At 42.7% G+C, this 26,812-nt stretch overlaps 1 protein-coding gene across 24 annotated transcripts in view; it reads left to right on the top strand.

Moving 5' to 3' along the window:
• Positions 1 to 26,812, top strand: part of DST (dystonin) — a 510,328-nt gene that overhangs the window by 403,800 nt on the left and 79,716 nt on the right. For all 24 annotated transcript variants that reach the window (XM_059939019.1, XM_059939025.1, XM_059939006.1 and 21 more), the window contains 6 exons: positions 160 to 289; positions 3,002 to 3,201; positions 4,627 to 5,122; positions 6,986 to 8,457; positions 24,125 to 24,286; positions 25,793 to 25,963. In XM_059939019.1, the coding sequence (XP_059795002.1) occupies positions 160 to 289; positions 3,002 to 3,201; positions 4,627 to 5,122; positions 6,986 to 8,457; positions 24,125 to 24,286; positions 25,793 to 25,963 (2,631 nt within the window). The remainder of the gene's footprint in view (positions 1 to 159; positions 290 to 3,001; positions 3,202 to 4,626; positions 5,123 to 6,985; positions 8,458 to 24,124; positions 24,287 to 25,792; positions 25,964 to 26,812) is intronic.

Genomic DNA, 26,812 nt, shown 5'->3' with positions numbered 1-26,812 from the left:
CACTGCTGAATCCGGTCCTCACTCACTTCAGCCTTTAACAGTGGATTTTTTTCCCCTCTTATGGCCATGTTGGAGAAAAAAGTGCTCTATTGAAATTGTGTTTTTGTCTTTTGATGTTGACATACTTTAATGAAGTTACTTTTTTTATTTCCTTGTTAGTCATTTGAGGCAGAACTGAAGCAAAATGTAAACAAAGTGCAGGAGTTGAAAGACAAGCTGACGGAGCTGCTGGAGGAGAACCCAGACACTCCGGAGGCCCCCAAGTGGAAGCAGATGTTGACGGAAATAGGTATGTTACCACTTACACCAGAGGCCGTGCACAGAAGCACAGTCATTTTTTTAAAATCATAATCTCTATCAGAAAACATCTATCCAACAATCTCACTGACTTTGGGATTTGCTTTCATGTTTCAGAATCGATCTTTGCATATTCTAAAGTGTCATTTCACATGGTGCTAGGCCTTGGCAGATCTTGTGTTTTTCTCACTAAACACAGTAACGAAATTTATGTTTATGAAGAAGGTAGATACCAGGTAATAGAATGTTGTGTATTGAGTCACATGTTTTTATTATGGTTTATTTTTTACTAGGTTTTGGGTGCTTCTAATTTTTTATGTTTTGTTATATTTTAGTGTGGAGAGTCCTTTTTGTTTGTTTGTCTGGAAAAGGTGGGTGACTTTCTCCACCATGGAGTTTCTGATGGGACCCCGCCAGCCCCTGTTTCATGCTGCTGGTCCCTTTCCCAACCAGCCTGAGAAGGCTGCTCCCCCACAGGAGTCTGGGGGTTTGCTCTTTACCCAGAGTCCTCCTCCCATCTCCATCCTGTCCCTATATAAACTGTTCCTCGGAGATGCAGAATTTCCTTCACAAGCCCTGTTACCTTATCACCCCTTTTCCTTATGGTAATGTTACGGGAGTGAGTGTAAGACAGTGATACTCTTTTTCCCTACTTCATAGTATTTGGAGAATTCAGTGAGTTAATGTGTGTGCGGCTCAGACAAACAGTATCTGGCACATAGTGTGTTTACTATGACTATCACAAGAATCATTTTACTTTGAATTGTTCCATTATATTTAGCTAAATCTTGTCCTTCCTTTAGAGTCAGATATGCTGTGATAAATTTAGAAGTTTCTAAGTACGTTTTAGTTTAATAAGAGTCATCCTTATACATATAACTGCATCACTTTGCTGTACACCTGAAACTGACACAACATTGTAAATCAACTATACTCCAGTAAAAGAAAAAGAGTCATCCTAAGAGATCTGAATGTTGAAAGGTGTATTTAATCCAACAGTAGAGACTCCTGTTGCATTATAATTAATTGGGCCCTAATTCAGTGGCTCTCACGTAGAATATCAGAATTACTCGAAGGAATATTTTCAAGGCATCTTAGAATAGCAGAGGGAGCAAGGAATGCATATTTCAGCAAAGCTTCCTGATAAGATTTTGATATTTCTCCTTCTCCATTTATGGTTTCAGTTGCATTATTTCATTATCAGATTGTGACTGACTAGAACACGCCGTATAGCGTGACGTTGTTTAGGTAAACGTTTCAGGGGCTGGGCTCTATGAAAAGCAGCTCTTCAGTGCATTACACTGGGTGAAAAAAATCTGTCAGATCAGCTCGTCACACCATCAGTGTTGAGTGACTCATGTGTTGAGGGATGGTCTGTAATTCTGGGCTTCAAGGAGCATGCCGTCCTCAGGGCGGGGGGAGCAGGCAGGGTGTCCTAGCGGAGGGTGAGACCCAGTGGGATCGTGAAAGCAGGATGGGGCGGGGACAGAGGGGGAGGGATGGAGCATGTGGGCTGTGGGGCCCTTGTGCGCCCAGCCTGTTGCGATGAGGACGTGTGATCAGTGGGCAGATGAGGGCTTCCTCTCGGAGGACAGACCTTCTCGGATGAGCAGACGAGGACCCTTTTGTGGGAGACCCTGGAGGTCAAGCAGAGGTCATCAGATTTTGCCGTCTAGTTGGTGACGAGTAAATTATTGAGGGGTTTGAGCCCAGAAGTGACATATTCAGTGACGTTTAAGGGAAATTATTTTAGAACCAAATTCATTGCGGCTGAGGATCACGAATTGCAGGTAAGCTGGTTAGAAGGCCCTTGGTCTAGGTGTGCAGTTCTGGAAAGGGTGCTCCTGGCAGCAAGAGCGGAGCATCCCCTGGGGACGTGTTAGAAACACACATTCAGACCTCACTTCAGACCTGCTGATCAGTCCCTCCAGGGGTGGGCCCAGCACCTGTGTGACCAGACCCTCTAGGGGTCTCTGATGCAGCTCCAGCTTGAGAAGTACTGGTCTTGGCAAAACACGATGAGGACCAACATGGAGTTGGGTATTGGGAATGGAAGGACTGGGTTTAAGGCCTTGTTTGTGATTGAGGATATAGGAGAGTCATGAAAGAACATCCTGAATTATGGCATTTCATGACGTGCATGAGAATAACCTTCAAAAGAAGTCTAGAAGTCGGAAAAACCTACTCATTTTGATAGGAATATCGTGAGTTTTTTTCCCCAACATTGAATTGAAAGGGTTGGTGAGATTTCCTGTTGTAACTTCCGAGCAGCTGGCTGCTGATGTGTGATTTGCGTAGAAGAGCATGGTTGGGTGTAGATACACACATTTGGGAGTCACTTACCTCCATCTGGTCGTTGAAGGTGTGCTATTAAAGAAAAGGATACATGTTCATTGTTCTAGTGGGTCAGTTCTAGTTGAATAAACAGACTCTGTAGGACTTCTAGAAGGAATGAGGGTTCTCAGGAATATTCCATAATCTATAGCATCTTCCAAAATCAGATTCAAATCTATTTTTCTTACACTTCAGTTGACACACAACCATTGGGACCATAAAATCTGTATCGTTAAATGCGATTAACTCACAGATTAGTCTTTAATTGACTATGTAAGGAGAGTCCTGTCCTACAATCTTCATAGATACAGTTGTATTAAATGTATAAAAAACAAGCAGCTGTTTCATCCTCTATCTTTTTTTCTTCTAGATTCTAAGTGGCAAGAACTCAATCAGTTAACAGTTGATAGACGACAAAAACTGGAAGAATCCTCAAATAATCTAACCCAATTCCAGACAGTGGAGGCTCAGTTAAAACAGTGGCTTGCGGAAAAAGAACTGATGGTCAGTGTCCTTGGGCCCTTGTCGATTGACCCAAATATGCTGAACACACAAAGGCAGCAGGTGCAGGTGAGTCCTACCTGACTTAACAAGACAGATGTTTTCATTAGAAATACATTACCTTGGACGGTATGTGCTCTGCCTGTCTCGGAGGGTATTTGTAATGTGTCAGATGCCCACGAGGTACCGTCGTGAGGCTGGCGGGAAACCCCCAGAGAAGCAAAGCTCTGGAGCATCCCTGGAGCATCCCTGAGGGGTCCACCGAGCCCACGAGTATGGTCAGGTCCCTTGATCGTTTCAGTCATATTGTGGTTTGTAGAGACCCTGTTAAAGAGGACTTTCTTTGAAGTATTAATATGATTGCATAAGTAATAACATTTTTATGAGAAGCTAGTATATTGTTTAGAAATGACTCCTTTGAGGTTTTATTCATTTTGATTGTGGTAGTAGATAATGAAACTTATAAAGCTCATGCAAAACATCCCTGAGTGGGGGAGACAAAGTAAGAAGAGAAAGAAGAAGGGAAGAAGAGGAGGAACCTTGAAACCCACAGGGTTAGTTAGACTCATCTAATTATGAGCAGATCAATCCACAGGGGGAGAAACATATGTAAATTGTAAGTCAGACGTAATCGCAGGCGCTCCGCTGTGGTCTCGGTGAGCTTTCTTTCTGTGCAGGTGGTGGTTTCGGGGCATGGAAGCTGATCCGTACTCTGAAAATACACAACAGTCTGGGTAGTTGAGTCACATGCTGTCCTAGGCATGTATGTTCTTCATCTGAATAGAATGGAAACAAAAGATATAAAGAAACGTTTGAGGAGAAATAATTGTCCATAGTCTCCCAGAGATAGAAAAAATCTTCTACTAAAAGAAGGACATTTGGGGATCATTCGTTTTATAATGAAAGCCAGTGTGAGCCCGCACGCTCGGAGCGACATGATTTATTGGCTAAATCTTCACAAAAAAGACTGTAAACGTCGATCTTATGTTTAAAAAGAACCTTTGTAAATCAATGCACCATGAGTTCGTATATCCTAACATTGTTATCACTGTGTATTTCCTTTGGTGTAAAATGCTATAGAGCATTTAAAAAATCCTGTAAAAAGAAAAATGCAAATAGGAAAAAATCAAATTGGTGTTAGTGTGATGTAAACTTGTCTAAAAGCAGTGTTTCCCTTTGTGTGTGAAAATTTGTACATGAATTTTTGTTCCTTTCCCCCAGACTAGCAAAAATATTTATTCTCTTTTTTCTCCCTTGGGGGATATTATTTTAGACAAAATGTTAATCTCTGTGAAGCACCATTGCTCTTTGTATTAGTTTACGATAATTGCACTGCCTTTGAAATAAAAGCTAGGAAAGCAGTAACAAAAATAAAATAAAAACTAGATAATTAACTACCACTTCTGTCTGTTTAGAAACTTAAAGCTGTGTTTTCTGTAATTAATTCTCCAGTCATTTGTGTGTTCATTTGCCCTCGTCACCTCTTTACCTTAGATTCTCCTGCAAGAATTTGATACCCGGAAACCTCAGTGTGAACAGCTAACAGTGGCTGGTCAGGGCATCCTGCACAGACCTGGGGAGCACCCATCCTTCCACGGGATTGTGAAGGAACAGCTGGCAGCTGTGACCCAAAAATGGGACAGCCTCACGGGACAATTGAGGGACAGATGTGACCGGATTGACCAGGCCATTGTTAAAAGCACCCAGTATCAAAGCCTGCTGAGAAGCCTTTCCGATAAGTTGGCCGACTTGGATAATAAACTCAGCAGCAGTGTGGCCGGGAGCACACACCCTGACGCGATGAACCAGCAGCTGGAAACAGCCCAGAAAATGAAGCAGGAAATAGAGCAGGAAACGAAGCAGATCAAAGTGGCCCAGGCTCTGGGAGAGGATCTGGCAGCCCTGGTTAAAGAAGAGTACTTGAAAGCTGAACTTAGTCGGCAACTGGAAGGCATCTTAAAATCATTTAAGGATCTTGAACAAAAAGCAGGTTTGTGTGTCTTCTTTGAATGCATGTATTTCCTGGATATAGGGATCAGTGAACACCCTATTTCCAAGCTGTTGGGGAAACCAGGCCCCTAAAGAGAACCTGCTCACAGTGAGAGGTGCATGCAAGGAGGGTAGATTTGGGTTCACATGCACACACAATGTTGCAGGGGTGGGGGGTTCTGCACAGATGATAGGGGGACCCCGTGCCGGCAAAGTCCACTTCACGTAGGCCCATGGAAACTTCAGGTACTCCAGATTGGTTTTTACAAACTTTCAGATGTAGAGAACAGACTTGTGGTTGCCAAGGGGCGGGGGAGGTAGAAGAGAGATGGAGGGGGGAGTTTGGGATTAGCAGATGCAAACTATTAAAAACAATTTTTTTTTATTGAAGTAGAGTTGATTTACAATCTTGTGTTAATTTCTTCTGTACAGCAAAGTGACTCAGTTATACATATATATACATTCTTTTTTAATATTCTTTTCCATTATGGTTTATCGTTGGATATTATATAGAATGGGTAACCAACAGGGACCTACCGTATAGCACAGGGAACTCTATTCAGTCTCCTGTGATAAACCAAAATGGAAAAGAATATGAAAAAGAATGTGTATATATGTATAACTGAATCACTTTCCTGTACAACAGAAAATAACACAACATTGTAAATCAACTATACTTCAATTTAAAAAACAGTAAAAGAAACAAATTGGTTTTTAAAGGTGTCAATGTTTATGCTATGCGACAGTCTTGTTTCACCAGAAAAGGAGACGACTACAGTTATTAAAAAAGGCTTGGCGTCATTTTCTTGATAACAGCTGGTTCGTCTGGCTCCATCATGGAAGCTTTGCCAGAGAACCGTGTGAGAGAGAAGCATTATGCACGATTTCCTCTCTTGCCTGCTGTGGCCATCACTCTATGGCCGCTGAGCCCGGGATGGTCCAAGGCAGCAGCAGCAGTTCCTGGGCCCGAGAAGGGCCGGCCAGAGGAGAGCCCGTTGGTTGCTGTGTTTGTCATTTGCCAAGTAACACTAGGCACTCAGTTTATGTTTTTTTAATAATTGATTGGATTTGTTTACTGATCATAGCAACCGTTTCAGACTTACTCCTTGATTTTGACGTGATATGGATAGCAAACATTAGCTATGATGATTACAGTGATGGTGACTATTGTTGGGAACCCTTTTCCGTGACAGGCATTCAGCTCAGAGCTTTACTTGCACGCACTGTCACCTCATTCCCACGACAGCTTCTATCAATGTTGCCAGCTCATACTTGGGGAAATGAGACCCAGAGGTTTAATCATTCACCCTAGGCCCTCCAGCTCTTGAGAGGCTGAGTTGGGATCCAGACCCATGTCGTCCCCATGGGCTGCCTTACATTGCCTCTGTGATGGGTAAAAATTATACAGGTGGAGACTTCCCCGGCGGTCCAGTGGTTAAGATTTCCATGCTTCCACTGCAAGGGCCACGGGTTCAATCCCTAGTCGGGGAACTGAGACCCTGCATGTCGCAGGGCCAAAGGAAAAAAAAATCACACAGGTGGAGAAGTCACATTTAATAAGAGACGGGTTATTTATCAGCATCACCTAGAGCTTTGAACAGTTGTCACTTCCCCGCCCTGGGATGGAGGCGGCTCTAGTATCCAGCCTCCATTGTCTCTTTTCTTGCCGTAGTCCTCACCTCTTGCCCTGCCCCCACCGCCTTTGTCCATAACGTAAGTGCTTTTGTCGTTCTCATAGTCAGTGCTAGTAGCCCCTGTGTTTAGATTATTCTGTGTATTTATTTGGCGGTTTTTCTCTTGGCTTTTTGCAGATTTATTCAACATTTTGATGTAAAATAAACATGTCTGTGGTTTTATTTTTTAGAGAACCATGTCCAGCATCTTCAGTCAGCCTGTGCCAGCTCTCATCAATTTCAGCAAATGTCTAGAGATTTCCAGGCTTGGCTGGACACCAAGAAGGAAGAACAGAACAAGTCTCCCCCGATATCAGCCAAAGTCGAGGTCTTGGAGTCATTAATGAAAGATCAGAAAGACTTCAGGAAAACTTTGACCGCCCAGTCTCACATTTATGAGAAAACCATGGCGGAAGGTGAAAACCTGTTACTAAAAACACAAGGATCTGAGAAGGTAGCGTTACAGTTACAACTGAACACGATTAAAACCAACTGGGATGGATTTCAGAAGCAGGTGAAAGAAAGAGAAGACAGGGTGAAAGATTCACTGGAAAAAGCTCTCAAGTATAAAGAACATGTGGAGATGCTCCGGCCATGGATAGACAGGTGTCAAAACAGCCTCAAGGAAATAAAGTGTAGCTTGGATCCTGCTGAGACAGAGAAATCTCTTGCCCAGTTAAAGTCTCTGCAGAAGGAGAGGGACCAGCACTTCGGGATGGTGGAGCAGCTAAACAGTGCAGCCAGCAGCCTGCTCAGTGTCTGTGAAATGGACAAAGAGGCGGTGGCAGAGGAGAAGGAATCCCTGCTCCAGAAGGTGGACATGGTCACCGAGCAAGTGCACTGGAAGAAATTCTCTCTGGAGAACATGGCCCAGAAGTTTAAAGAATTTCAAGAAGTTTCCAAAGAAGCTCAGAGGCAGCTCCAGTGTGCAAAGGAACAGCTAGATATGCAGGACTCTCTGGGGCCCCAGGCTTACAGCAGTAAGTCCCTGACTGTGTTGCAGACTCAGCAGAAAGCCCTTCAGACCTTGAAGCCTCAGGTCGATCTGGCCCAGGGGCTCGCCCAGGACCTTGTGGCGGGGGCCTCCGACTCCAAGGGCACCTCCGAGATTCTACTCCAAGCAGAAGCCTTAGCCCAGGAGCACAGCGCCCTCAGCCAGCAGGTGGATGAAAAGTGCTCCTTCTTAGAAACCAAGCTTCAGGGCATCGGCCATTTCCAGAACACCATCCGAGAGATGTTTTCTCAGTTTGCGGAGTTTGATGACGAGTTGGACAGCATGGCCCCCGTGGGGAGAGATGTGGAAACACTGCAGAAGCAAAGGGAGGCTATTAAAGCCTTCTTGGAGAAACTGGAAGCGCTCATCGCAAGCAACACCAATGCCAATAAGACCTGCAAGATGATGCTGGCCACGGAGGAAGCCTCTCCTGACCTGGTCGGCATCAAACGGGACCTGGAAGCTTTAAGCAAACAGTGCAACAAGCTTCGGGACCGTGCACAAGCCAGAGAAGAGCAGGTGGAAGGGACCATCACGCGCCTCGAAGAGTTCTACAGCAAACTCAATGAATTTTCTACTCTACTCCAGAAGGCTGAAGAACATGAGGAATCGCTAGGCCCTGTTGGCATGGAAACAGAGATGATTAACCAACAGCTTGATGTGTTCAAGGTAAGGAGTGCTTCCTTTGTACTCTGCGTTTTGGTTATCCAAAGACATTACTGATCGGTATAGAAGGAGATGGCCTATTTTGTAGCATCTTCAAGTAGGATTGTCATGCAGTGTTGGAGCTTAAATGAGCATCCGTGGGCGGAGGGGATATCCAGGTATGTGGGGTGAGTCCAAGCTTCCTGGGGCTTTGGGCCCTCATGGGATAAGGCCTGTGATGAATTAGGAGGTCAAAGGGTGCTTGGAAAGTTGGTGTCTGTTTCTGATGTCACTCACAGCTGCCCTCTGGAGTGACCACGTCCGTGTTTTAAACTCGACCACGGAGGCCCATCCGTCACATCAAAAGTGTGTTCTCTTCATGTTTGTGTCCCAGCATTTTCTTTTGTGGTGAATTATAGTCTTTTCCTGCTCTTTCCCTTTTTATAGTCTTCTCCTCCTTCTTAATTGAATTTCTTCCCCAAGTTCCTATTTTTTTTTTAAATGTTTTATTTATTTATTTATTTTTATTTTTGGTTGTGTTGGGTCTTCGTTTCTGTGTGAGGGCTTTCTCTAGTTGCGGCAAGCGGGGGCCACTATTCATCGCGGTGCGCGGGCCTCTCACTGTCGCTGCCTCCCTTGTTGCGGAGCACAGGCTCCAGACGCGCAGGCTCAGTAGTTGTGGCGCACGGGCTTAGTTGCTCCGCGGCATGTGGGATCTTCCCAGACCAGGGCCCGAACCTGTGTCCCCTGCATTGGCAGGCAGACTCTCAACCACTGCGCCACCAGGGAAGCCCCCCGAGTTCCTATTTTAAAAGGCAGAGTAGAGTTCCCTGTTGTAATCCTGGCCCCAGACGATTGGGAGTCAATTATTTCTGATGGGACTCTGAGCGCCTTGGGGCTGAGAAATGTGTACCGCCCGGCAGCACCCGGTGATGCCTGACGATGGAGCAGGAGGAGAGGGTGGGCCAGGTCCAGGGTCAGCGATGTGGACCCGCTTAGTGTAGCAGGTGCAGAACTCGCAACTCGTTGGGGACAGAGAGAGGGTCACCTGCACAGCGAGGGTCCTAGCTGTCCAGCCTTTGCTGCACAGGGCTGACAGGAACCTGTGGGGTTTCAGGGGATCCTGTTCTATTCATGAGGTACGTTTTACTTCCCAGTAAAGGCTGGTGTGATGCTGAGTCCCACCACCAGCCCGTGAAGCATCAAATAGGATCAAATAGAAACAGAATTTGCAAAACAACAAATCATTTCCCAGGAGAAATGAATATAAATCAAATAGACCTCCGAATTCTGTGCTGTTGTACTTGACAAAGTCTTTCCTTTGTTTCTCTTTCATGATGTTATTTTTAGGTGACTGAATTTTGAAAAGTAACTTCAAAGTAGCTTCTTTTTCTTCTTTGTTACTATTATGGTTGTTTGCTGTTTTATAGAGTGCCTTTGAAGCCCAGTTTCTTCAGGGCTTAAGAACCTGTGGTTCTGTACTTGGGTCTTGATTCTGGAAGGTGAAGGAAGCTGCCTCACTGTTGATTTAACTTCATTACTCTGTCACACTTTCACACTGTGGTTTGCAAAATAAAGATTTCATATAAGAGAACTGTCTGTTAGAAAAACAAAGTTCTGTGGCAGTTGCTGCTTGGAAGACATGGGGTAGGGGGGTGCTTAGGAGTGAGTCTCTGGAATTTTCTGTGGGACCTGACAAAGCTTGAATGCTTCCATGACAGTGATCAGGTGGTCTTTGTACTTATGAAAGTTGAGCATGCTTTTGTGAAACGTTATCATTTCTCTGGGTTTTCTGTGACTTTGTTTAGAAAAAGAGAGCAGGCCTTCATCTCTCTTCACTGCTTCAACTACTTATAGGAAAATGAGCAAAAGTAATAATATCGGTGCTGCTGCTTTGTCCACGCCCCCTCTTTGGGTCCCCAGGCATGAGGACAGTGAAAAACATGGCTCTGCTTGTGGAGAAGTCTTCGGAAAGGAAGCAAAAGCAAGGGATAGGAGGGGCTCGCTCACGCGTTGCTTTGAAATTATTTTGCAAACTGAAAAGCACTAAATAAGCATCGTTACTGTTCATGGTTACACAGATTGCTTTATTTGACTGTGAAGAAAAACAAAGTGATCATGTCTTCTAAAATAAGCCACTTGGCGTGCTGTGTCTATGTGTTTTCTCATTACTTTGGAAGGAGTTGACTGATTTTAATGAAATTCAGTAATAAAGAATATCATGACATACCTTCAGTGTCTTGAGACCCAGTGACTGAAATGAGTTTCCAAGCAGACAGTCATCTGCATTTGGTATATGCCAGTGCCATAGGTAAAAAACAATAAGAATATTATGGTAGATAAAGATGCTTACACAATCACTGATTCTGTTTTCTGTGTGTGTGTGTTTGCGAGTATATGTTCTAAAAACTAACAGTTACAACAGTTAACATTTATTATGGGCTTACTGTGTGTCAAGCATGACTCTAGACTGTCTTTAATCCTTTTGACAGTCCTGAGAACTGGGTACTATCATTATCCCCATCTTATTTGTAAGGAAGCAGAGACCCAGGGAGGAGAAGTGACTTTCCCAAGGTCACACGGGTAGCAAGTGTCAGATCCTGGATGTTTTGGTGGATATAACGCAGTGTTTTGGTCAACTGTATTCATCACATTATACATCTTACATTTCTCTGGGAAATTTTCAAATCATCTTTGCTGTAGACTGATTTGGGTGGCCTGAGTCACCAGCCATTGTTGTTGGTTTGTTTGTTTTTCTGATTTTTTAAAATTGGAGTATAGTTGATTTACAATATTGTGTTTGTTTCAGGTGTACAGTACAGTGATTCAGTTATATATATATATGTATATATGTGTGTGTGTGTATATATATATATATATTCTTTTTCAGATTCTTTTCCCTTATAGTTTATTACATAATACTGAGTATAGTTCCCTGTGCTATACAGAGGTCCTTTTCGTTTATCTATTTTATATATATCAGTGTGTATGTGTTAATACCAAATTCCTAATTTATCCCTCCCCCCCCACTTTTCCCCTTTGGTAACCATAAATTTGTTTTCTATGTCTGTGAGTCTCTTTCTGTTTTGTAAATAAGTTCATTTGTATTTTTTTTTTTAGATTCTGCATAAAAGCAATATCATATGATATTTGTCTTTCTCTGTCTGACTTCACTCAATATGACAATCTCTAGGTCCATCCAGGTTGCTGCAAATGGCATTATTTCCTTCTCTTTTATGGCTGAGTAATATTCCTTTATATATATGTACCAAATCTTTTTTATCCATTCATCTGTCAATCAGCCATTGTTTATTTTAACCCAGAACACCAGGAACACTCACTTAAGGAACGTGTTCTGTAAAGCCAGCCACTGTGATAACAGGAGGTGAATGTGTGTGTGTTGTCTTAGAAACGGATCTCTAGATGTTGTGATGAGGATAATGATGAGGACAGTTATTTCCTTGTCTTAGTGATTATGTCTTTCTTGATCGAAGTTGTAAATTATCTCAATTCAGATCTTCACTTAGTTTTTGTTGGGGATTAAGCTTTGGTTGGACATTAGTTTTAACATAATATTTTAGGAAGATTTAAAAAATTGCTTTAAGTGGAATAATTTGTATTGAGTAAAAAACTAGTATTTTGCTATTTTATAATTTCTAAAAATGAAACAGAAAAGCACCAAAGTACTGGGTCTATTTTCATTACAGACTTCAAAATATAAGGCAGTTTGACATGACTCTACCTGGTAGCTTTTGTTTAACCTAATGTCATGGGTAAAATCTTATAACAGTTTTTCATACTATAGAATAAGCTGCCTTCAGAGTCTTTCTGAAGCTTCATAGCTGTTACCCAGTTCCTCAGTAGGGGTACGTTATATTCACTGGGAGCATAATGGATTATTTAAACTAGGTAAGACAGACCTCTTGGGTTCCATTCTTTTTTTTTTTTTTTTTTCGCTTAAGCTTAACCTAGGAAATAGCAGTTAATGTCCTTGACAGGATAAAATTAATTCATGTTTAATACCAACCCAAGCATAATGATTGAAAACAAATGCTGTTCTGAACCAAAAGTCCTAATTCACTGTCAGTGAAAGCTATTCCAAGTTTCTGAGAAGAGATTGGTACTACCCTTTATGTTACTTTAGCTAGGTTTTTAAACAATTTGGATTGTTTTCCTACTTCTAAATATTAGTCATTGGATTAAAATGTCTAAAGACTGAGGTATTTTCTATTACTGTTGATAACCCAAAGTACCGTTTTTCTACTTATACTTCCGTATTATTGCATTAAATTCTGTGTACACTGTCATAAATTCCTAGGCAGAAAGGAAAAAGTCTCCCCCCATCCCCACATTAAAGATTCCTGCTCAAGATTATCTTCAAATCTAAACTACATTATCAGGTAATATTAAAGTTTCCACATTTCTATTTTATTTTTCAAAGACATACCAACTCTATACAAGGAATACGTGCCAGCCTTCCTATGATGTCGTCAACAGCCAATTATCCCCACATTGAATTGATTTCATTTCAGTGAAGAACACAGAAACTTGATGTTTTAGCAAACATATACAGTCACATCCCAGCTAAATATATGACCCTCCCCAGCTCCATCTAGGCTGTGGTAAAAAGTCTTACCCACAACCTGCTTACTGGTTTTTCTGGCCACTCTGTCGCTGCTCCAGTTGTCATTCGGTTTGTTCCCACAAATGAACACATCACTGGTACAAGTCTCTCTGAACCAAAGATTTCTTAAAGCAGGGAATTTTTAAGCCGAGTTGAAACCAGAGACAGAGACCGGAACACATGTCATTGTGCTGTGATAAATGTTCTCTGGTCCAGGGGAAGGCGGTGTGGAACCCAGGCAATCCTCCTGTGCATTTTGGGTGAACTAGAATGCCAGGCGCCGTGAAGCTGGGGAAGCCGGGAGGTTTGAGTCCTAATTGTAAATGGTGTGGCTGAAAAAAATCACTTTCCAAGTATCCTCTTAAGATATTTATTAAATGATCCTACGACCACCTCTGTAATGTCACCATATTTTTAGAGATAAAATTAAACTGTCCAAAGAATGCTTTAATAATGATTTCTCAGTGGCCCGTATTGTTACATAGAGGTCAATGACAAATTGTTCTCCGTTTTTGTCAAGAACAGGAGGAAATTCAGTAAAGCCGTAGCAGAAGAGGTTTTTCTTGGGGAAATATTCTTCCTTGACTGGATTTTTGTTAATGAGCCTGTGTTATCAGGGAGGTTTCATAATACCTTCCTGTGGTATTTTTAAAGGTGACAATGTTTTCACTATAGAAACTGTACTTTGATGCATGGGCTTTGTAGGAAGGTCACATTATTCAGTCAGCTATGTCAGAGCGGCTTTAAGATGTTAGGAAGAAAAAATATCACCTATGCTGGGCAACAGAGAAGGCCCAGCAAAGCAGAGGCTGCATGAGGCCACTAGGATGGCGCTGATGTGATGGCAAGGTTCGTAAGACTCCATGGTCCCACCACACACACCAGCAGAGCCGGTGGGGCCTCCTTCCTGCTCCGAAAGGCTGTCCTGGTGGGGAACATGGCACGAGGGCTCTTTCCATGTTTGCTTCTAACTAACGCCATGCTCTTGGTGTCATGTGGCCTCTTAACTCCTATGGCTTCATTTAAGATCCAGGAGTTAGACGTAGAAAACAAACTTACGGTTACCAAAGGGGAAGAAAGGAGGGAGGGAGGGATAAATTAGGAGTTTGGGATTAGCAGATACATACTACTTATACTATATAAAATGAACAGCGGGACTTACTATAGCACAGGGAACTATATTCAATATCTTGTAATAAATGGTATATATATACTATATATATTCAGTTATATGTATATAACTGAATCATTTTGCTGTGCACCCAAAACTAACACAACATTGTAAATCAACTATACTCCAGTTTTTAAAAAAAAAAAAAAAAAAAAAGATCAAGGAGTTCAAGTAGGTTGTTCTGAACGCAGTTCCAGACAGAGATTTTATACCAGGGGATTTTTTGGTGGTTTTGTTGTTAACCGCCACCCCCAGCTCGGACACACCCACAGGCACACACAAAGCGCGCCAGGCTGTAGCATCTCCTGTCATTATCATGGGCCTTCCTTAGATAAAAGGAGATCTACATAATTTATTTGACTCTCATGGAAAGTTGCTTAAAGGTGTGGGTGTGGGTGTGTGTGTGTGAAATGGGAGCAGAGAGGGAGGAATTTGCTTTGTTGTTATGAAATGATGCATTGGTTTCTTGATAAGAAAATTTGATGGGTTAATGTTTTTTAAATGTTTCTCTAGGTCTGTAATCATTCATTAAATAATAGCTTCGGGTAGGTAAATGCTGTGATGGTAACTTCCAGGAAGAAGAGGAGTGCATATTACAGATCCTACTTAACATTCAAGATAAATTCCCATCAAGATCAGTCACCCTATTAATTGTTTCTGAATTTGTTTGCTTTTGTCATGGGGTCTGAATATCCTATTTTCCTTCAAATATAAATTATTTTACACTGAAATAAATAGCTACTGCATGTTCATCTGATGACTATCCTTGAAAACCCTTGACCCATTTATGTGAAGTTGTTTATCAGTTTGAAAACTAAGAACACAGGTTGCTTTCCGTTTTCCTGAGCTAATGGCATATCTATTTTAGAAAGAATAATAGAAATTGTTGTTTCTAAGGCCTAGTTTTGTACTCACAGCAAAAAAACACATCTCTTGTTTGGCTTCTAATCCATATTTCAGGAGCAACTGGGCCAGGAAGATACTTTGGTCAGTTTTTATGGATAATAGTGCATTTACTCACAAACATTGTCCACTTACTGCACTTGAATTTCCTAATATCTCTAGCCTTTCAGCTCTAAAAACGCCATGTTTCAGTTGGTAAAATTAGTCTTTTACCTTTTCTATGATGTGGATCATTGTACTTTGTGGTAAGATTTTTTTTTAATTTTAATTATTTATTTATTTATTTATTTATTTATGGCTGTGTTGGGTCTTCGTTTCTGTGCGAGGGCTTTCTCTAGTTGCGGCAAGTGGGGGCCACTCTTCATCGCGGTGCGTGGGCCTCTCACTATCGCGGCCTCTCTTGTTGCGGAGCACAGGCTCCAGACGCGCAGGCTCAGTAATTGTGGCTCACGGGCCTAGTTGCTCCGCAGCATGTGGGATCTTCCCGGACCAGGGCTCGAACCCATGTCCCCTGCATTGGCAGGCAGATTCTCAACCACTGCGCCACCAGGGAAGCCCTGTGGTAAGATTTTTCAGGAACTTTCTTTTTAAAAGATTTAATTTAATTTTAGAGATATAGAATGAGAAAATTATACTATTTTGCTTATAATTCAGTTAGTATTTGTGTACTTTTCTAAGATCATCTGCCTTTAGAAGATTTTTTAACTGAATCACGTCTAGTAGGCTGTGTAAAGTTATGTTTTGAGACCAGTTTAACATTGTGATTTCTGTATGCATGAAATAATACTGTTGACTACTTTTCAGAAAAACCTTGCTCATTTTATTCATTGTGTATTTCTCTCTTACGAAAATATGAGAGAGCTAGGTATCACGATTAGTATTTAACACAGTTCAGTACATCTCGATTTTACTAACTTTAGAGACCATAGCATTGAAAGTAGCTGCATAAACAGAATTTAGGAAGAAAAGGTCAGCCAGTCCAGTTCTGCTCTAAATGTGAGTTCTTTTATGTTGTCCAGATAGATCTTTGGAATCTGATTCCAAGTCACAAAGGTAAATATGCAAATTGTTGTCATCAATACCAATGTAATATTAAGAGTACAAATTTCAATTTGAATCAGAATCTATTAGGATCGTCCTTTGTAGAGTTAGTTGAAATCAGCTTAATAAAATAGGAATTCAATTATTAAATAAATGGCACATCCTTAAACATAATCAACTAGAGGACATTGTCCCATAGCACTTCCTGCTTCCCAGCTGTACTCTGCTCACTTTCTCATCCATATTCTCCACTTTACTGTAAGCCATGAAGGGGCGGGGGTGCTGCATCTCTGGGCACCAGCACTTTGCCAGGGCTCTCCGAGCTGTTTGGCAATAGTGGACACTGTTTGATGAATGGTTGAGTTTATGAATGAATTGTCTATGTAGCTTTAAAAGTGTTCTATCCACCTGAAATGTGAGGTTGCTGTTCTTAGCTTTACAGAAGGTTAGAAGACTAGAATAGAATTGTGCTAATGATCCAGAGTTAGAGCCTAAGTTGGGCGGAATTAGGGCCATTTTTTCTTATGAAAAGTTCTGGGAGGATCTCTGTTTAGAGAAAGGCCCTGGTCCACATTCTGTGGAAACTTCATTCATGTAGCCATGAATAAGTAGCTTATATGGGAAGGTAGTGGCAACTGACAGTCAAACCCTTAGTTTCTGCTGATTCCAGCCTAGTGCACGACCCACGTGTTAACTGTGGGCATGTTTTTCTTTGTTTTATGATCCACATGTCAGAACAGCCTGTGTGCTTAGACAGGATCCAGTGCTTGTTGCAGTTTTTCACTTCTTGACTCTGAAGAGTGGGCATTGATATTATCATGTTGATGGGTTGTTTATTATGTATATATTCCCTTATAGTTGGCTACAGATATTTTTTCCAACTTCATGATGGCCATATACTGAGTTGTATCTAATAATTGTTGAATGGGTGCGTAACCTGTAGAGTTCCAGTTATGGATAGACTTGTTTTTTAAAGATTCAGTTCTTAGGTTTATAAAAATCATTTTTGGAATATCTTCTCATGAAAGGTACAAAAGGTCCATCCCACATCTTTTCTGTAAAATTATCAGAGAAAGTATAGGGTTGTTTTTAATAGAACTGTCTTCACTTGGGGCCAGCACAGTTTTACTTATGTTCAAATGATTATTTTGTGAGATTGAGGAAAGAAAATCTGCCCTCTATCTGCTACTCTGGCATGGTTGCTTATTTCATAAGATAAGGAATGGATAGATTTTACTTTATTTAAATGAATCTATGAAATTCCACACCCCCCCCCCCGCAAAGGCTAAGGTTTGGCTTGCTGAGTTAATTTTCAAACAGTATTTTTAAAGAGCGTTTATTCAGTAGATTAAAAAATGTGGATGTGATTTTGTTAATGAAATATCCAGAGTCATTTAACTGCCCTTGATCTTTGCCCAAGCCTTGCATCAAATTCAAGAGGAATGCATGGTTATTAGTAACGACTAATATTCATGTCCGCGGTGCCCAGGACTCTGGGCCCTTAGGAATAATTGACTCTGGAGAACAGTTCTACTTGAACTTGGGTTTTAAAAAGAATGACACAAGAGTCGACTTGAAAGTGATGCGCGCTCTGCATTCGCAGACACTAAACGTCTAAGAGTCCGCAGCTGCAGCGCACGGGAGTATGGTTTCAGCTGAAGGATGGGGACCTGTTAGCCCTTATCCCTGTTTCCTATTCCCAGGGGTGCAGTCCCGGCGGGGCTCCTGGTGTCGGTTCCGCCTCTGCTCGCCCCTCCCCCACCTCCCCAGTTACCAGATACGCGAACCCGCGCCGCCCTCCCCGCGCCTCTAGGACCGGGTCTGGTTCGCGCTGATGTCACCACCAGGCGGTTGCCTCGCAGCCGCCCGCCTCTGGGCACCTCCCCCTCAAAGGCTCGAGGGCTCCCGGCCGGACGGGGCCGGAGTCCGGGGGATATGCCCACGGAGTCCGGTCTCGGGAGCGCGTAGCGGCGGAGTGGGAGCCCGGGCCCCGCGGCGGCGAGGGGCGCGCGGCAGATGCGCCCCCGGGAGCGCCCGGGCTCGGGACGCCCGCCCGCCGCCTCCAGCTGCGCCTTTCAAGGCCGGCGGGGTCCCAGCTGCCCGAGACTTAGAGGAAGCCCGGAGCTCTTCTCTGCTGCAGTTGCCTCAGGTGGATCCGTCGTCTTAAGGAAGATCAGATAAGAGTCTTTGAAAATGGCTTTTTTTTTTTTTTTTTTAAGGGGAGTTTATAGTACACCGTGCTTTCTGTTTACTTTAAACGGTGGCTGGATTGTACTGGCCTGGCCGCCCAAAAGCCTATTTTTTCCTCTTTGGATAATTCTGAATAGTCTCGAAGAAGCTTAATATGGGTAGAAAGACTGCCTTTCGAATCAAGATTATTTATAGCTACTCCCAAAAAGAGTAAAAGAAAATTTGAACTTTCTTACCGCATTAGACTTAACTTATTTTTCTCTGAAGACTTGTTCTGTGCCTTCATTGGAACAGTCCATGGTCCCTGGGTTTGTCTTTTAAGTTCCTGAACCTTGGTTTATTTATAAAAGAGATGGAGTTTTGCAGGACGTCTTTAAGTGGATTACAGTTAACCAGAGCACTGATGAAATTAACATTCAGCCGGTTAAAATGCTGGCTCCTTCGGAAAGTTTAATCTGGAAATCTCAGATGCAAAATTAGAATAAAAAGGGAAATGGACCGACAATGGAATGTTCTGAGTGTTTGAGCCACTGTTAAGTGTATTATTTGTTTTCTTTTTTCTGTGTTTTGGAGTATGTGAAAGGGAACTCTGGGGGCCTTTCTGGGTAGGAGGAGGAAGGAGACTTCTATCCTCTGCTCTTGATGCACTTTATTTTTGAGAATCATTCTCAAACCACCAGGTAAAGGGAGGGTTGCAAAGTAGACCGGTGCCCTGCTGCTGGCCTTAAACACCTCATCTATGACGACGTGTGTTATGTGAGATGCGTCCTTGGGCTGGAGACACTTTATAGTTCTGTTCAGAAGTGTGCTTTGCTGAAAGATGCGTTGCCTTATTTCCCACTTTCTGTGTCAAGAGCTGCAATATTTGTTTTAACTGTCTCCAAAATGGGCAAGCCGCTGAGCAGACCGGACTGTTTACGTCAGAATCCCCCCTGTGTAGGGAAGGGAGAGGAAGAGGAGGACCTCAACATCGAGGACTGTTACGTCCCGCAGCGCTCCATCTACGACACGGTTAGGCTGAATGAGCAGATCGACTCTGGTTCCAAGGGGAGCCTGTCTTCCAGGCATTTCACAGATCGGACTTTACCCTACAGTCACAGAACACTGGATGTCAGTTCTTTATGCTCCAATGGTGCCCTTGCTTCTTCCAGTGCGTTTGAGCTGAGAGGCCGTGAAACTCACAAACTCGATGAAAAGATGATCTTTGATGCCCTCAAACTAAATAGCGATATCATCCGAAGCACGGGATTACCCAAACCCAAATCCCACGCAGAAAAGAAAGAGCATAGACGGTCATGGCGAATGTTCGTCCCAGCCAATTTTATGGATTATGCAAACAAAAGTGAAAGCTCTTTTGTTGAACCTCCTGATCTGTCAGATGCTGTTACCAAGGCTGGCAAGTGCAGAGGGGGTAGTAATTCTCTCACGTCGGAGGAGGATGACTCTGGGTTATGCAGTCCTCCAGCCGAGAGGGAAGAAAAACAGGGCATTTTACCTGGAGACCCGTCCCGAATTAGAAGCTTGTCTTCTGCTGAAGATATTCACATAGCAGAGCAATATAGACCCTTTTTTTCTGTTAATTCCATCAGCGAACAGAAAATCCCCTTGCTTTCATGCAGAAGCGCCCACCTTGATGACAACTTCAAAACGATTTTACATGATGTTTCTCCACCAGAGGAAACAAAACGTGTCAACGGTCAAAGGGAAATCCTTGGTGAAAACTGCTGCCTGCAGAATGATGTCAAAGAGAGCACTCTTAAGGCTGACCCATTCATTTTGCCAAGAGAGGGAGAAAACAAGTGTATTTCTAACCCCGGGGAAGGAGGAAAAACATATGGACCAGGAGAATTACAAAGCACAGCACGAAGTAGGGAATTTATGGGAGGTTCTCCTGAGGATTTGGCTCTCCCTCACACAGATCTGGGGGGAAATGATGTAGATGGGGGTAGCGCAAGTTTAGTAGAAAACCTGACATTATTGACACAATACGATTTGGAAGAATCCAACGTAGCATCTCAAGAGGACATGGAGGCTCCCCTTTCGGCCCAGGAGATGGAGGCGATCCCTATGCAATGCTCCCCAAAATTCAGAGCAGTAAGAAAGAAAGCTGCTGCCCGAAAAACAAGGGCCCGGGCAGGAACCTTGGACCCTGTCTGTAATGGCTTTCACTCAGTTCAGGTAATTAACGGAAATGGGAAACTCTGTGATGCCCAAGGTCTGTGGTAGTGTTGTCAAGTGGCCACTGGTGTTTCCAATCATGGTCAATCCGGTCTTGTCTTTGGGAGGGGTTTGGCTAGTACCCTACCAGATGACAGATATTGATAAGTTGATCATAACAACAAATTAATTAGGGACTGTTTTTGAGGAGCGTGATTATCCCCAGCTGTTTGGGGTCCTGCTCCTGGTTGTAGAGATGGTGGCTGATCCCTTTCATTTGAATGCCTCCACTGTGAATTTATGTTAGGCTTAGGCTTTTCCACAAATTGTGGTTTAAGACCCTGCCATTTAAGGGCAGTTATATTGGATTTATTAAGCTCCAATGGGCTCAGTCAGGAAGGTACCAACACAGTATTGTTGTGGTCTGAGAAGTGCTCTCCTCAAATTGAGGACTTTTTACACGTGCTGAAAATGTTCTCTCAGTAGCTCTGCATGGGGGAGAGAGGTAATTGTGCTGTATTTTGCCCCTCACTTGTATAGCCCCTCACTTTTGGTAAGTGGTGAGTGAGGTAAGCAAGTAAAGCGTACTGCCTTGTAATAGGGAGAGGTTGGTTGTCAAGCCTGTAATTTTTTTCTTCCCACTTAGATTGAAGTTCAGCTATTTTGGTCCTTTTCCTAAGCTCTTCTGGTAAACTTTGCCTCAGAGGTAATTTTATTTTATTTTAAGCTTCTCTTGTGTTTGTGTACTCATGGGTTAGACTGGGGGGAGAGTCTCTCTTCCTAGGTATTTTGTTACTTGGAGATAAGGAATTTGGACACTATCAGTCTATGAAATAATTGCTCTAATCAGGGATGCCCTTTCCATGAGGTTGCATTAAATGGAATCCTAGTTTGAAAGCTTAGCAGAGTACTTTTTTTTTTTTTTACTGTAAAGTATTTTGCAGTTTATTTGTAGAAGGTAATTAAACTCTTAGGAGTATATAGATTCTTTAGTAGTTATCTTTTTTTAACCCTTAGTGTATTTTTGTTAGCACTTGAGAAAATTACCACAGACTCACCCAGAACTACGCTGATAGGCAACCCTGAAATTCATTTCTTTAAAACCAAGTCCAGGGGTTAAGGCAATTTACTGGAACGTTTTTATTAGGTTTTTGTTTTGTTTTGTTTTGTTTTGCCCTGAAAATTAGCTGTGAGGGAGAATAAAACTTTTCCCTGAATCCTTATGTACCAGACAAGTTCCTGGAATTAAAAATGTAGCAGTTTCCCTCCCCCCTCTTTTTTTTTGGTAAGTAGTAAAACATATCTACAGCTATTAGTTCCTAGAAATAGTAACTTGGAAAGTGGTATAGAAAAGAAGTAGGATCATAGCACCAAATTCTGTTTTCACTACCTTCCTGTAAGTTTCTATTGACTTATTAGGTAAATTAATGCCTTTTTAAAAAATCATGAAAGATGTATGGTAATTTTTTCCCAATGATTTGGGGAATTCTTATAATTCTTTGTTTATGTGTAGTTGACTTTTTATACTGAGTATTGTTATATAGAAAGAATTAGCCAGTGTGGAAACTGTCTGGATTTTCTGTGGAAGAAGTTTGGGCTTTTTGCTAAGAGGGGACTTTTAGAAGAGATGATCATTTATTTGTTTGCTGTTCTTTAGTTTACTCATTCATACTATAACACAGAAGTATCCTGTGTTCTGGGCTTGCTCCAGAGTCGGTGGAGTTTGTCTCTGGCAGCCTCTACATCTTTCAAAATTATTTTCCATACTGTGCCTGTAATTTTTTCTTAAGTCCTATTTTGATATTTGCTTTTATTGTTTTCATGTATTCTGTTTAACTGTTCATTCACTTGGACTGTTGATGTACTTATATAGTGGCCTGTAGTATAATGACTCAGTGCCCCAAACCTTGTCTTACCTTAATCTCTAGCTGAAGCTTCCCTTCCTTAGTTAAATTAATTTATTTGCCTTCCTAGCATCCTTCAAGCCCTATATTAAAAACATTTGTATTATCTGTGAAAGAGTTGATGTACCCCCCCCCCCAGTATTATCTATTGAGGAGTTATCATCATATACCCCAAGGTATAAATAAAATTTTCTATACTGATATTCATTTGGCAAATCATTAACAGGTCCATATTACAAGCTAGGTACTGTGGTAGGTCCAGGGTATAGAACGACTATAAGGAAAAGAGAAATTTGTGCTTTCGTGGGACTTGCATTTTACCGTAATACATTAATTAGATCTTTTGCCAGTTACAAGCAGCGGGGCCTATAAGTTGGGTGGGATGGAGAGTCGGCAGGGAGAGTGCTGGAAGACTGCCGACAGTGTAGGCAGTGATCCAAGGGTGACCAGGGTTGCTGTGCCGGCCCTGTGTGATCAGATCCGTGGGGTGAGGCCTCGGTGCATCCTGCAAGCCCGTCAGCATCTTCACAGACGTTGAGGGGCTAGACGTGTAGGGCTCCACACTATTGCAGTGCCCATCTACCTCTTTTTTCTGTTCCTTACCCTGTATTTGCCCCTCTGGCTCACGTCATCTTCTTGTCAGTGACCCCCATTTCCAATTTGAGTCTCAAATGTCATTTGCCAGTTAGCAGCAGGCATCCTCGGAAGGGCCTATAAGGATTCTTGCCAGGAAGGCTCATCTTGGGCCCTTGTTATCATTTTGCTCCTTAGCATTTTCTGTACCTTCTTTTTTTTTTTAAATTGAAGTATAGTTGACTTACAATGTTGTGTTAATTTCTCCTGTACAGCAAAGTGACTCAGTTATACATATACATACATTCTTTTTTCTGTTCTTTTCTATCATGGTTTATCACAGGATATTGAATATAGTTCCCTGTGCTCTACAGTAAGGGAACTCGTTTATCCATCCTATACGTAATAGTTTGCATCTACTAACTCTAAACTCCCAGTGCATCCCTCCCCCCACCTTGGCAACCACAAGTCTGTTCTCGCTCTCTTTTTTAAATTAATTAATTAATTAATTTTTGGTTGCATTGGGTCTTCGTTGCTGCGCGCGGGCTTTCTCTAGTTGCGGCGAGGGGGAGCTACTCTTTGTTGCGGTTCACGAGCTTCTCATTGCGGTGGCTTCTCTTGTTGCGGAGCATGGGCTCTAGGCACATGGGCTTCAGTAGTTGTGGCTTGTGGGCTCTAGAGCGCAGGCTCAGTAGTTATGGCGCACGGGCTTAGTTGCTCCACGGCATGTGGGATCTTCCCGGACCAGGGATCGAACCTGTGTCCCCTGCATTGGCAGGTGGATTCTTAACCACTGCGCCACCAGGGAAGTCCCACAAGTCTGTTCTCCATGTCTGTGAGTCTGTTTCTGCTTCGTAGATAAGTTCATTTGTGTCATATTTTAGATTCCACATGTAAGTGATATCACATGGTATTTATCGTTCTCTTTCTGACCTGAGTGGTTTTGATAACATTGTGAATTTATATTTAGTTTACTTTCTCATTATTATTCGTAAAGCAGCTATAACACATGACTAGGCAACAAAAATGATCTTTATTTCTAATAATCTATACCTGATGATTGGACAGATGTTTATATTTGGTGGCTGTTAGGTACTATAATTCATATAATTATTCTTTCCAATGCAGGTGTTCCAAAAAGAAGAGATTGAACCCTTGCAGGTTAAACAGCAGGATGTGAACTGGCTGGGTCAAGGCCTCGTTCAGAGTGCCGCTAAGGGCACCAGCACCCAGGCCTTGGAGCGGGACCTGGACAATGCCAGTGCGCGATGGAAGACCCTCAACAAGAAGGTGACGTTGCCACCCCCTTCGTTGTCATTTCTGTGGATTGTTCTTCTCCAGCATTTGCTGTGACCACCAGTCGTATTTCTAGTAGCCAGGCTTCCCTAAACCTGCCTGTTTCTTGACGTCTCCATGAACTGATAGCCCACCCTAGATGCCCCCGGGGCTTGCTGGGCAGCACAGATGCAGGAAGGACCTCCCCCACCCACCGCCCCCTTTGAGGTTAGGGACCCGGCCGCACAGCTGTGACGGCAGGTGGCCAGGATCCTGACCCTGGGCTGGTGGGAGCACACGCACCTCTAAGGGCGCAGGGGCTATTTGGCTCCATAATCAGTGTCCCATAGGGATCTGGGCTCCCTGTTGCCAGATCGTTTACTTATTTTGCAAAGAACTTGGAACTCTCACTTTTTATGTGAAACCTAATTTTCAGATGTCAGCAACTCACTCCACACTGTGTAATAGGTCACACAGTACAGCTGTGTGTCTGTTTGCCCTGGACTAAGGGTTTGCATCTCGCTATAGATCATTAAGTCCAAATACCATTTTACTGATAAGATGTAGATCCCACCTTTTTCTAAATGCCCATGATGGAAAACACTGGAAAATAATGCTCTGATGTCTTAAGAAGGTGATGCTGATGCACAGTGGCAGCTCTTTATGTGACAGAAATGATCAGAAAAGGGTTTCGGGATGGCAGTGCTCATCTAGTGGTGGTAGTGGTGGGGGATTGTTCTTGGAGTTTTCCTTGCGTTGAAATCTTAAGCAGTGGCTGTATCTCAGAATGACATTTATCCTTCTTTAGAGTTTGATTCATACCGCAGCACTCCTCAAATACAACTGGGATGCAGTGTCAGGTGTGAATACTTTCCATGGAGCTTAAAATATCTTGCCAACTACTTTTTCAGCCCAAAAAGAAAAGACCTTTGAGGGGGCAATAGGATATCTCTATGCAGGACACAGAGACTCCATTTACTGGGCGACAAAGGCCCTGGCTTGTCAAGAAAGGACTCTATAGAGCTTGGATCTAGCAGAATTTAATTGGATACTTCATAGTTATTTTGCCTAGCAGAACGTAATTCTGATTCTCTCCACAATAATATTGTTGTTTAAATCTTAGTCTTTAAAAAAATATTCAACAGTAGGAAATAAAGAATGAATCCCAGGGATAATGATAAAAATGAATAAGGCACTGTTTCTTTCAGTAACCTTAAAATATTTGAACCATTCATTGCTAATCATAAATGTATTGGATACTTCCAAAATCTCAAAGGCTTCCCCTTTTGCACTGACTGGTTGAGATGGCAACCTCATCTCCTTGGCTTACTTGCTAAGTTTGAGTTTGTCTCCTTTCCATCTGTATCCTGCCCACTAGCAATGCTTTGGGTGAATTTTAAGTGAGAAGGAAAAGAAAATTTGTGACCAGATGGGAAGATGAGCATGGAAAGTGTCGGCTGGTGGGCAAATTTCATTTTTCCTGAACACAGTAGATAACTGGGGATCCCTGGTGCTGTGCAGGTGGCCCAGCGAGCAGCCCAGCTGCAGGAGGCCCTGCTGCACTGCGGGAGGTTCCAGGACGCCCTGGAGTCCCTACTCAGCTGGATGGTGGACACCGAGGAGCTTGTGGCCAATCAGAAGCCCCCATCGGCTGAGTTCAAGGTGGTGAAGGCCCAGATACAAGAGCAGAAGGTAAGTTAGCAGAGCTTTCATACTGTTTCATGTTAAATCTTAACAATGACAGTAAAAGTTTACCTTGGTGACTCTCTTTATTTGTGTTAATAGGATATCTTCGTTAACTGGTAATCAATGCTCTAGACATTGTTTTGTTAGTCATTCAACAAATATTTGTGGACCATCTGCCACAGGTCAGCCATCGTTCCAGGTGCTGGAGATATATCATTGAATACAAACCATAGACGTTCCTCATGGAGTTTAAGGTTTAGTGGGAAGGGAGGAACAGGGAGAGAGAGACAGTAAACAAAGTAACCACGTAAATGGTGTTACATTAGCCATTGATAAATAACACTGGGATGGGAGATAAGAGTTATTAGCAAGAGACAGAGCACGAGGGTGGGGGACAGTAAGTGCTGAGTGGAGGGGTATGTGTGTACAATTTTAAATAATAGTGTAGTTGAGTTTGAAGACATCACTTACCGAAAAGGTGACTTCGAACAGAAATATCGTTGTTCTCCTGTGTATTAGGTTGATGCACATGCAGTTGCCTATTTTATAGAGTCAGTATGAGCAGTTTGTTATGGTTCAGCCTGTACTGACATGGCAGAGAGTTGATTCACATATGCTGAGAACCATGCTGCTGTGTCTTTTGATTCTGCAAATACAGGACCCAGTTGGAAAGACACTTCTTAGAGGGATGGTGACTACTTGGGCCACATGTACAATTTTTGTGGTCATGAGGAAGCATTTAGTGACCTGTCCAGTATTGATTTGTCAGCCATGACTTGAAATGACACATGGGGGGGGGGGGTGGCGCCTGGCACACAGCACACTGATAAGGCTTCTCTTTAAAAAGACGGGACC

Source organism: Balaenoptera ricei, chromosome 11, assembly GCF_028023285.1.
Source record: "Balaenoptera ricei isolate mBalRic1 chromosome 11, mBalRic1.hap2, whole genome shotgun sequence".
Taxonomy (NCBI): domain Eukaryota; kingdom Metazoa; phylum Chordata; class Mammalia; order Artiodactyla; family Balaenopteridae; genus Balaenoptera; species Balaenoptera ricei.
Note: the sequence above shows the minus strand (reverse complement) of the source record. Positions and strands in the feature narration are given on the sequence as shown.